The 10,387-nt window shown below is 44.4% G+C and overlaps 1 protein-coding gene across 2 annotated transcripts; it reads right to left on the reverse strand.

The window, feature by feature from the left end:
* On the reverse strand, positions 280-10,097 carry CLDN34 (claudin 34). 2 transcript variants are annotated; one of them, XM_021410787.1, is made up of 2 exons: positions 9,090-10,097; positions 280-1,385 (listed from the first exon to the last, which is right to left on the reverse strand). In XM_021410787.1, exon 2 carries the CDS (start codon positions 1,331-1,333, stop codon positions 701-703), a length of 633 nt encoding a protein of 210 aa, XP_021266462.1. In that variant the 5' UTR covers positions 1,334-1,385; positions 9,090-10,097; the 3' UTR covers positions 280-700. The 2 variants fall into 2 exon arrangements, with proteins under 2 accessions (XP_021266462.1, XP_021266451.1); XM_021410776.1 differs by lacking the exon at positions 9,090-10,097 and having other exon boundaries at positions 280-2,109.

The raw sequence follows: 10,387 nt of genomic DNA on the forward strand, positions 1-10,387 counted from the left end.
GGGAAGTATCTGATGAAGAAACCTACCCTTGCAGACTTTTTGGCTCTGCACAGGTGAGGAACTAAGAGCGCACCTTGCCCACAGGCAGACGTGTTGCAACATAAAATGCAAACAGCTTGAAAGAAAAACAGAAGGATAAAGAAACAGCTCTTTACGTGCCCTGGAGCAAGAGGAGAAACTGGCTAGGTCTTTGTAAGGCAATTCAGGAAATACTCATTTAACACAATCATGATGACACTTACATTGTTTGTATCAAAAGTCTCAACTTGCCACAAAATATACTTTGCTACAGATATTGTTTAATAATGGACAAAATATTTTAGTACTAACAAGGAAACACGTTCACATTTCACATGTCATTCCATGTATTTCTAACAGGACAGTTAAATCAGAGTCAGCTCTTTGAACACAGTAAACATTTGGCACAAAAAATAAGTTAATCAATAAAGTTTGCATACATATACAAAGACGACAACTGATAAAGCTTAAAATTACCATTGCTGCTCAACAGCGATTATCTCAAAGACAAACTTCTGGTCATACATGGCAATCAAGATGATAGTTCAGTCTTATAACAACATGTGCTGGCTGCTGTAGACTAAAATGCTGTAGTTCTTTGACTGAAGAACCACTTGTGCTGCCATCCTTATATTCTGACCGTACTCTGAAAATCTATGGAGCGATTTGTCCCATCAGGATTTCATGTGTTTGTGGTTACAGGAAATCTGTAGGAGAGAGAAAAGGACCCGCTCAGCAGCAGCAGGATGGCAGCTATAATCCCAATGGGAATGGCAGCACCCGCTTCCTGTGCCACGGGACTGGAGGGCATGTAGTAGGAGGGAGGGAAGGCGATGCTCTGGTTATGCGTTACAGAATAGAAATTATAGCTCACTGGAATCAAGACACACAGACCGGCAAATACGTAGAAGAAGCCACCCACCAGGAAGAAACGGGTAATAGGAGTTCTATGACTGATTCCCATATAAATATTTCTCAGAGCAAATATCGTGGCAGACAGTCCCAGCAATCCCGTGACCATGGCGATCACCAGGAGACCCTGAGCAGCATAGATTTCTCCAGGGATGGAGGAGTCATAACCACTGAATTTATGGCAGAACTGCTCTTCATAGCCAGGCGAGACATGAATATAACTGATGAAGCAGACCTTCCAAATCCCCACCCAGGCGATGCCAGAGGAGATGATGGTGGTGTTGTCCACGTGCCACACTCTCCACTCCACAAGTCCCATGGAAATGGTGCACAGAATCCAGCCTATCGTCCCCAGTGCAAAGGAAGCCAGCTGAAGGTGAGAGGTGCCAATCAGGGAGCTCATCTTGTGGGGGCCTGCCCTGCCACGGGCCTTGCCATGCAGCAAGAGAGGAGTGCTGGAAGGAAACATGGCGTAGAACAAAAGGCAGTGTGACCAGGTGCACCCATCAGTGAAAGGCAAGAGAGTGCATGCGCAGAGAAGGCTGGCAGTCACCCCTGCCTAACTGTAGTAAAGTGCTAAGCTCAGGGTAGACAAATAACATTTCAGCTTTAATTCTGTATATTTCACTGCATCAGAAGGAGAAGAAAGGGGCTCGGTCTAGCTCCCATCACAGACTCTATTTTACACCCACAAAAGGAAAATTCACATCTTTTTCCAAGTTACTCTCTCCCTCTCTGTTCCACTACTATGTTCCACAGGCCCTCATATACACTGCATATAATCAGTATCCCTGGGGGTACCCAGCTTCTCTTGTCCAATCATCCGAAAACTGTGGTGGAGAAATCTCTGGCCATTTTGCCCAGCAAAACATTTTGTCTTTGTTTGCTGACTCTGTAGCCTGGGTGCAAACTAAGGGTGCCTTTTTTAATGAAAAAAAATCTTAATTTCCTACATCTTTCATACAGCTTTCTGAATAACTACAGCAATGACTTGTCAGCAGGCAAGATCTGTCTTTGAATTCATTGTATAGATCCGAAGGTTGTAGAGATCTTCATATTCCATAAATCATCCAAAATACCTTTTCTCCTGTTTTCACCACACTCAAAACGGAATCATAGAATCGTTTGGGTTGGAAGGGACCTTTAAGATCATCTAGTTCTAACCCCGCTGCTATAGGCAGGGACACCTCCTGCTAGACCAGGTTGCTCGCAGCCCCATCCAGCCTGGCTTTCACAGAATCACAGAATGTCAGGGATTGGAAGGGACCTTGAAAGATCATCTAGTCCAATCCTCCTGCCAGTGCAGGAACACCTAGATTAGGTCACACAGGAACGAGTCCAGGCGGGTTTTGAATGTCTCCAGAGAAGGAGACCCCACAACCTCTCTGGGCAGCCTGTTCCAGTGGTCTGTTACCCTCTATAGGCATAAACATAGGCATATATATATAGACATATAGGCATATATATATACCCTTCCGTTCCCCCTGCTATAGGCAGGAACACCTCCCACTAGACCTGGTTGCTCAAAGCCCCACCCAGCCTGGCCTTGAAGGCTTCCAGGGAGGGGACATCCACAGCTTCGCTGGGCAACCTGCTCCAGTGTCTCTCCACCCTCACAGTGAAGAATTTCTTCCTAATATCTAGTCTAAATCTACGCTCTTCCAATTTAAAACCATTTCCCCTCATCCTGTCGTTACATGCCCTTCTTAAAAGTCCCTCCTCAGCATTCCTTGCAGCCCAGAAGGCCAACCGTATCCTGGGTTGCATCAAGAGAAGCGTGACGAGCAGGTCGAGGGAGGTGATTCTGCCCCTGTTCTGCTCTTGTGAGACCCCACCTGGAGTACTGCATCCAGTTCTGGGGCTCCCAACACAAGAAGGGCATGGAGCTTTTGGACTGGATCCAGAGGAGGGCCACAAAGATGATGAGAGGTTCCCTATAGGGACAGGCTGAGAGAGCTGGAGCTCTTCAACCTGGAGAAGAGAAGGCTCTGGGGGGACCATATAGCGGCCTTCCAGTACCTGAAGGGGGCCTACAGGAAAGCTAGGGAGTGACTTTTTATAAGGGCAGGTAGCAACAGGATGAAGGGAAATGGTTTTAAACTGGAAAAGGGTAGATTTAGTCTAGATATTAGGAAGAAATTCTTCACTGTGAGGGTGGAGAGACACTGGAGCAGGTTGCCCAGCGAGGTTGTGGATGCCCCCTCCTTGGAAGCCTTCAAGGCCAGGCTGGATGGGGCTTTGAGCAACCTGGTCTAGTGGGAGGTGTCCCTGCCTATAGCAGGGGTTTGGAACTAGGTGATCTTAAAGGTCCCTTCCAACCCAAACCATTCTATGATTCTATGATTATTACAAATGTACATTTAATCCTTTCTGTCATGGAGAAAGTTGCTCCAGAATATCCTCCTGTGTTTGCATCTACTTAAAACAAAACCAATTTGTAAATGCTTTCTTAATCTGATATTTTATGTGCAGAATGCTTACATATATATGCAAACAATGACAGCTGTTAATAGCCATACAGTATTGAAGCCGTAACATGAAATTAAGAATGTATTTTTTTTCTGACATATTTCCACATTAAAATAGTGTTGTTTCTGTAAGCATCAGCTGATCCTTCTTAGGCAAAAAAAAAAAAAAAGAGAGCAATCAAAATATTTTTGTGTTTATTTCCTTCTGCTTTTGTTTGAATCAGCTGAACACAGAGAGGCCAAATCTGAACCATATTAAAATACCCAGAGCCTGTATTTCTGTAACACTGTTCTTAGGTGCTACTAATACCCACTTAGTCAATTGATCGACATCAAGTTCATAAAAGACAGGCAGTTGTGCTGCTCAGTGTCACTGGGAGCTGTTAAGTGTGTGGTGTCAAAATATATCTTTATGGGTTGAGTTTGTCCACCATTCTTTTCACGGAATTAAATTAGATGATTGTATCCATTACTGAGCCCTCTACTGCTACATTACTTAAATGGTGTTGATAATTAAATTTTAAAACTGAAAAACAGGAAAAGTTCTTATTTTCTTTTCCCTGTGAGATTCAGCAAAAATATAGAACAAGAAAAACATTTAGGATGAAAGAATTCAGTGCTTACGCAAAAATTCTAAAAACAATGGAAAGTAACCAGATAACAAAGTTGGAAGTCTCATGCTTAGATGAGATGAGGTACAAATGTCTAGAAACATAAAAAATTACTTGTTATAGAATCATACGTGGGAAACGGTTCATTTTTGGCTCCTTTCTCTACCTGCTCACTGGATCTCATCTGGTCTAACGTGGTAGTGCTGACTTAGAGAAAAATCTGGATGGAAAAGAAGTACATTGGAGACCAGTGGTGAAGCCGAATTATAATTATTGTACTTGGCTGTTTTGAAAAAATGAACGGGAGCCCATGCTCATGACTACTCATATTGGGATTCAGCAAGAATATAATGAATGAAATGTTGAGATTGGCAAGGAAGTTGCTTGCCATACAAAAACACATTAGAATCAAAACAGTGATCTGTTTTCTGTTTCCTGCCTCTATTGTTCAGAATATTAACAAAAATACTGTAGGTTTTGCTGCTATCTTCAAACTGGAATGGGTACGCATCACTTGCCAGAAGGATTGATTTAAGGGAAGGCTTTGGATAAGAGCATATTTAGTATCAAATTTCTCACATAAATCAGGAACCTATGCTCTGCCTTAGAAGGCATTTCCAAGCTTATCTTTCAATAAAGATTTAATATTTTATGTTTGTCAGATCGCTCGGCGCTTTGCCTGCAGGTCTGGCACACAGCATTTACGTGACCCATCCAGCACATTCCTCTGGGCTTCATTGTGCCTCTCTTGGAGGAGCTGCACGTCCCACAGGAAAAAGCATTAGGGAAAGCCACTCGCACCCAGCAAACCCTGTTTCCTAGGGCCTTTGTGGCATTTCCAAAACCACGGAGCATGGGCAAAGTAGCCATTTCACTCCCAGGTTTACTACTCCAGCAAAGCCAGGAGCGATATGCAGAGGGCATCCCCAGCTCCTTTGGGATGGGAGAACCCGCTGCTAACTTGATATTTTCATTACAGAGATTTTCAGTGACACCTCTTGGTCCCTGTGCAAATGTCCTTTCTTGACCTGTGAGATGAAAATGTGAACGTCCAGCCCCTGCGTGCTTACAGCTATAGTGGAAAGTTCAAAACACAAATCACAGGGCAACCTGCACTAGCACAGACTGCAGTGGCATCATCTGTCTGATTTTGTGCTTCAGTAAGGACAGAAATATCTGGAGTTAATTTAATTAGCATAGTAAGATTACCTATATGATCTGAATAACACAATGATGTAATGTGATGACTATAGGAAATCTCCTAAGGCAAATGAACTCATACTCAGTCAGCTACAGGAGGTCTTCTGAGCCATCAGTTGGCTTTCCTGGCGGGCAATTCTTGACTGGGAAGCTCACTCAAAGCTGCAGATTACAGCAGTCAGAGGTTACGCACCAGATACCTCTTGGGAAGGAGGTACAAAGCCGGTGGAGCAGGAAAAGGCAGCTAGGCCCACGTGGCATGTGAGACACAAGGCCTGACCCGAACCCTTCTCGCCCAAAGAAGCAAGAGGAGTGCATTAAGAGATGGCTGTGGATCCACCTCTTGGTGTCCCATGGTCACACCAACAGTATCATTCCAAACATCTGCAGCACTTCTGGGGACGTTTCTTTCCAAAGTCTGGACACAGTAGCCAAAAAAGGGGAGCAGCTTCCACAGGCTCCTCCCCTCACAATCCCCTGCTATCACTTGCAGTCTTAACTACATCTTTAATTTCTTTTATTTGGAAGGGATTTCATGGTCATACTTTTAACCAAATGACTCGCCCTATTAAAATAGAAACTTGATAGTGTTCAAGGGAAGTTTGCACAAAGACAGAGGTTAATGAAATGATGGTACGTGCCTAGTGAGTTAATCTGAATGTAAAATCTCGAAGGGTCCTTTCTGTTTTACTGTGGATTTTCATTTAAATCAAACAGTGCACAGTGAGCAGCTGTTCAAGAAGTGTGTGGAGCTATTGTTCATGTATTTCAGGGACATGATGACATATGGCCTACCCCTCCTCCTTACAAGGAACAGATGAGGATGCCTGGAGCTGTGGTGACTTTCCTGCAGCCACAGGCTTGCTTATAGGAGGAAAAATGGAAGCAAGCCACTCTCTCAGCTACCACATGGTTACACAGTGATCGGGGGGGGGGGGTCACCGTTGCTTCAGGCTTACCTTTGAAAAGAATAAAATGAAAGGCTACCCTTTGAGAGCTAAAGATCAGTTCTTGGTCTCATCTCTTGATGTTTACAGGAACAAATGGAGCTGCACGTCACATTTTGTCAACACTTCTACTTCCAGTAACCAGTAAGCTGACAGAGGGCAGTGGCTGTGTTAACAGCTCTCAGAGCCGTGAAACACATTTCACTTCTGGAACTAATACTAAGCCCTGTGTAAAACATTTTTTCGATTTTTAATTACCTTCAGTAGTCTGTATGCATCGGCTGGGTTTCAGATCTGCTTCCTAAAAATTAATGTGTCTTAAGGTTCTTAAAAAGAATTTAAGCCCTGCAGGTGAATGAAGAAGCTAAAAAAAAAGACAGATGCTGGCTAGTATGCCTTCTTAATTAGTGCATTTAAATGTAAGTGGGCCTTTCAGGTTACTGGGTCTCAGACTCCCTCCCAGGGTGAGCTCCTGTCTCAGGGGCTCAATTGGTAGGGTGGCTTAAGAGAGTGCCCCCCACCACGCAGTCATCTACAAGCTTGAAAAATGGGCCCACATGAACTTAGCAAGGTTCAACAAGGCCAAGCGCAAGGTGTTGCAACTGGGCTGGGGCAATCCCAGAAACATGTACAGACTGAGAGAAGAACTCCTTGAGAGCAGCCCAGAAGAGAAGCACTTGGGGGTCCTGGTGGACAAAAAGCTGGACATGAGCCAGCAGTGTGTGCTCGCAGCCCTGTATTCTGGGCTGCATCAAAAGAAGAGTGGCCAGCAGGGAGAGGGACGGGATTGTCCCCCTCTGCTCCGCCCTTGTGAAGCCCCATGTGGAGTACTGCGTTCAGGTGTGGGGGCCCCAACACCAGAAGGATGCAGGGCTGTTGGAGCGGGTCGAGAGGAGGGACATGAGGATGATTAGAGCAACCTCTCTTATAAAGAAAGGTTGAGGGAGCTGGGCTTGCTTAATTTGGGATGAGAAGGCTCTGGGGAGACATCAGTGTGGCCTTCCAGTACTTAAGGGGAGCTTATAAGCAGGAGGGAGACTGACTTTTTACGTGAGCAAATGGTGATGGGACAAGGGGGAATGGTTTTAAATTAAAAGAAGGGGGATTTAGGTTATAGGAGGAATTTTTTTACTCGGAGGGCAGTGAGGAGCTGTCACAGGCTGCCCAGAGAAGCTGTGGTGCCCCATCCCTGGAGGTGCGCAAGGCCAAGTTGGATGGGGCTCTGGGCAGCCTGAGCTGGTGGGGGCAGCCGTGCCCACAGCAGGGTTTGGGGCTGGGTGGACTTCGAGGTCCCTTCCAACCCAAGCCATTCTGTGATTCTCAGATTCTATGATTCTATGCACTCCCTTCCTCTCATATGTTCACATCCAGTGTTATGAACTCCACTGTTCACCCTCTCTTTGCGTTTCAAAATAAACAAACCAAAGCAGCCTGCACATTTGTTCCACCAAGGAAGAATACAGTAAAATTGAGCTGTGTAAAAGCTCTTTGCCCATTTTGGGAACAGATTTTGTTTGGTTTGCTTTGATGCCAGAATGGAGCAGAACTGATAATTTCTGAATATTGCTCACTGATTTTTCAGGCCTTACTTTACTTTCCTGGGATTGAGCCCATCTTAAGCTAAAAATCAAAGTGAGGAAATGTTGCAGGCTTGCATGGAGTGTGATGGCAGTAGGTTTGAACCAGAACACCTAATAATCATAGGTTTTACTATGATCTACACAGATTTTACTGGATTGTTTTGCCTCTGCCTTGAGGCTTGAATGGAGCCAGTTAAAGCCTAAGTAGAACAGAAGAATCTGCTCAGAATTAGCACTGCTGGAAAAACAGAACAGCTCCTGTAGCTGTGTTGAGATGGCATCTTCCTGGGAAGCTTCATAGAGAGGGAAACCCACAGGCCTGTTTGGCACGAAGTAAATACAGCTACGTTGTCAGGAGGCAGCCACGGCCAGGCCCTGGGAGCTCACAGAGCAGGAAGATCAGGGCACTGAGCATGGGCTGAGGGCACAAGAAGAAGTTTCTTGGAAGAGTCAGCATTCAGCCAAAGGAACTGGACCAGATGCTGTCTGTGGGAGAACTGAAGAATACCTGCAACATCCCAAGCATCAGCCTAGGACACACTGCACGGTGCTGGTTAGGAGCGGTAAGCACAGAGGTACAGGAAGCCTGAGGAACGGCCAGTGAAGAGGAAACTGGAGAGCACACAGCCCTCACACAGCGACTTGAGATTCTCTTTGTAGGCAGAGTGCGTGGTTGAAAGGAGAGCCTTCCAAAAGTGTAAGAGACAATAGCTGTTCCTTTGTAAATGATAGCACAGCTAAGATAAAGCACACTAAACACTGTGACAACAGAAGAGCAAAGTAAGATCCTTACTTTGCCGTCTGCTGCTGAACAGCTTTGCTTTAGGAGTTCTGCTGCAGCTGTAACCACCTTGACAAGAAAGAACCTGATAATCTCTTCCTATACAAAATATGTGCAAGGTTACTTTTCCCAGCTCGTGTAAGCAGGAATTCGTTTACTTTAGATTCTTTTTTTTAAAGCAAATTTTTAAGCTGTTTCAAGCAAATATTTTAGCTGTAGATGTTGCCAGGCACCACAAGCATTTTGAAATTAACATTCAAATCCCACTTTCGTAAAGTTTTATAGCCAAGATGCAGCTTTATTGGTCTATACAGGGCAAGGCTTACCCACCAAATCCTTTGCTCAATCCACATCTTGCAGCAAAAAGGAAGTAGAAAAAAAAACCAGCAGAGCAATTAAGAAGGTCTCTTCCTAGCAATATCCCTGTGATTTAATGCTCAAAAATTTAATTCTTCAATTCTCAGTTGGGAAAACATTCTTTATAGGAAACAAATAAATATTTAAATGTCTCCCCATCTGTTCTCCATCAGCACTTCATAAAATAAGTCGTATAAAAAGAAAAGCAGACTTACTTCTGTGGGTCTGAGCGTTGTCCAAGGCTTTGAAGCAGTGGCAGCTGGATGCAGCAAGTTCCAGAAGAGAGGTGGAAATAAATGCCCCTGCAAATTTTCTGACTTGCGCTACCAAACAGGTACCTTGCAGTTCCTTGTCACTCTCCCACTAAGTCAATAACGATGGAAGAAGTCAGTTAATCATTAACATATTATAAAAATATGTAAGCTTTACCATATGCCATCATTTCTAATTGCTGTGAAACACTTACCAAAGTATATAAGAAACTCCCACGTGAAATTTGGTTTTCTGTAAGACGCTCTTTCAGAAAAACTGCCCTTGTGAGTACATGATTTTCCAACCTGAGACCACCGTGGTGCCCCCGGTCTGACAGCCTGAAGGACACAGAATCTTCAGTTGAAAGAGAATAAAGTGATTTCATAACCCTTTCTTCTTCATTAAGAGTTTTCTCCTGTTTTTATACAGGTAATGAAATCAGCGCAGCTCTGCAGCAGGGAGAAATGTAGGGGAGAAGGAAGAAGTTTTCCAAGAATATACCCAAGCGGAACGGCTCTCTTGTTGGGCTGTGGTTGATAGGACCCATACTTCAATGCAAATAGTGCCATACTTGGTATCTTCATTCATTTTATTTCTTTAATTTAATATATATATTTGCCTTGCTTTGTGGTTTTCCTGTGAACATAAATATTGCTCCTTACAAACGGTAGGAGAGCTCTCATCTCCCTTCTTCTCTTTGAAATCTAGAATAAATTATGCTAATCTCTAGAAGATGCACTGGCTCCTGCAGTGGGAAGGCATTTTCAGGGCTGGTATCGAAAGATGAGGAAGTTTATTTCACAGAAGTATCCTGAAAAGGGAAGCCCCCCTTGAAAAGCTCTTCTCACCTGTAATTAGCACCATGACTGTTTATTACCACCACTGAAGAAGGCTGCAAAGTGGCATTATGGAATCATAGAATCATAGAATTAGCTAGGTTGGAAAAGACCTACAAGATCACCTAGCCCAACCATCCACCTACCACCAACAACCCCACTAAACCATGTCTCTCAGTGCCATATCTAAACGTTTCTTGAACACCTCCAGGGACGGTGACTCAACCACCTCCCTGGGCAGCCCATTCTAGCACCTGACCACTCTTTCAGAAAAGTAGTATTTCCTAATGTCCAGCCTAAATCTCCCCTGGTGCAACTTGAGGCCATTCCCCCTCGTCCTGTCACCAGTTACAAGAGAGAAGAGGCTGACCCCCAGCTCACTACAACCTCCCTTCAGGTAGTTATAGAGAGTGATAAGGTCTCCC

This window comes from Numida meleagris, chromosome 1 (assembly GCF_002078875.1).
Source record: "Numida meleagris isolate 19003 breed g44 Domestic line chromosome 1, NumMel1.0, whole genome shotgun sequence".
Lineage (NCBI taxonomy): Eukaryota > Metazoa > Chordata > Aves > Galliformes > Numididae > Numida > Numida meleagris.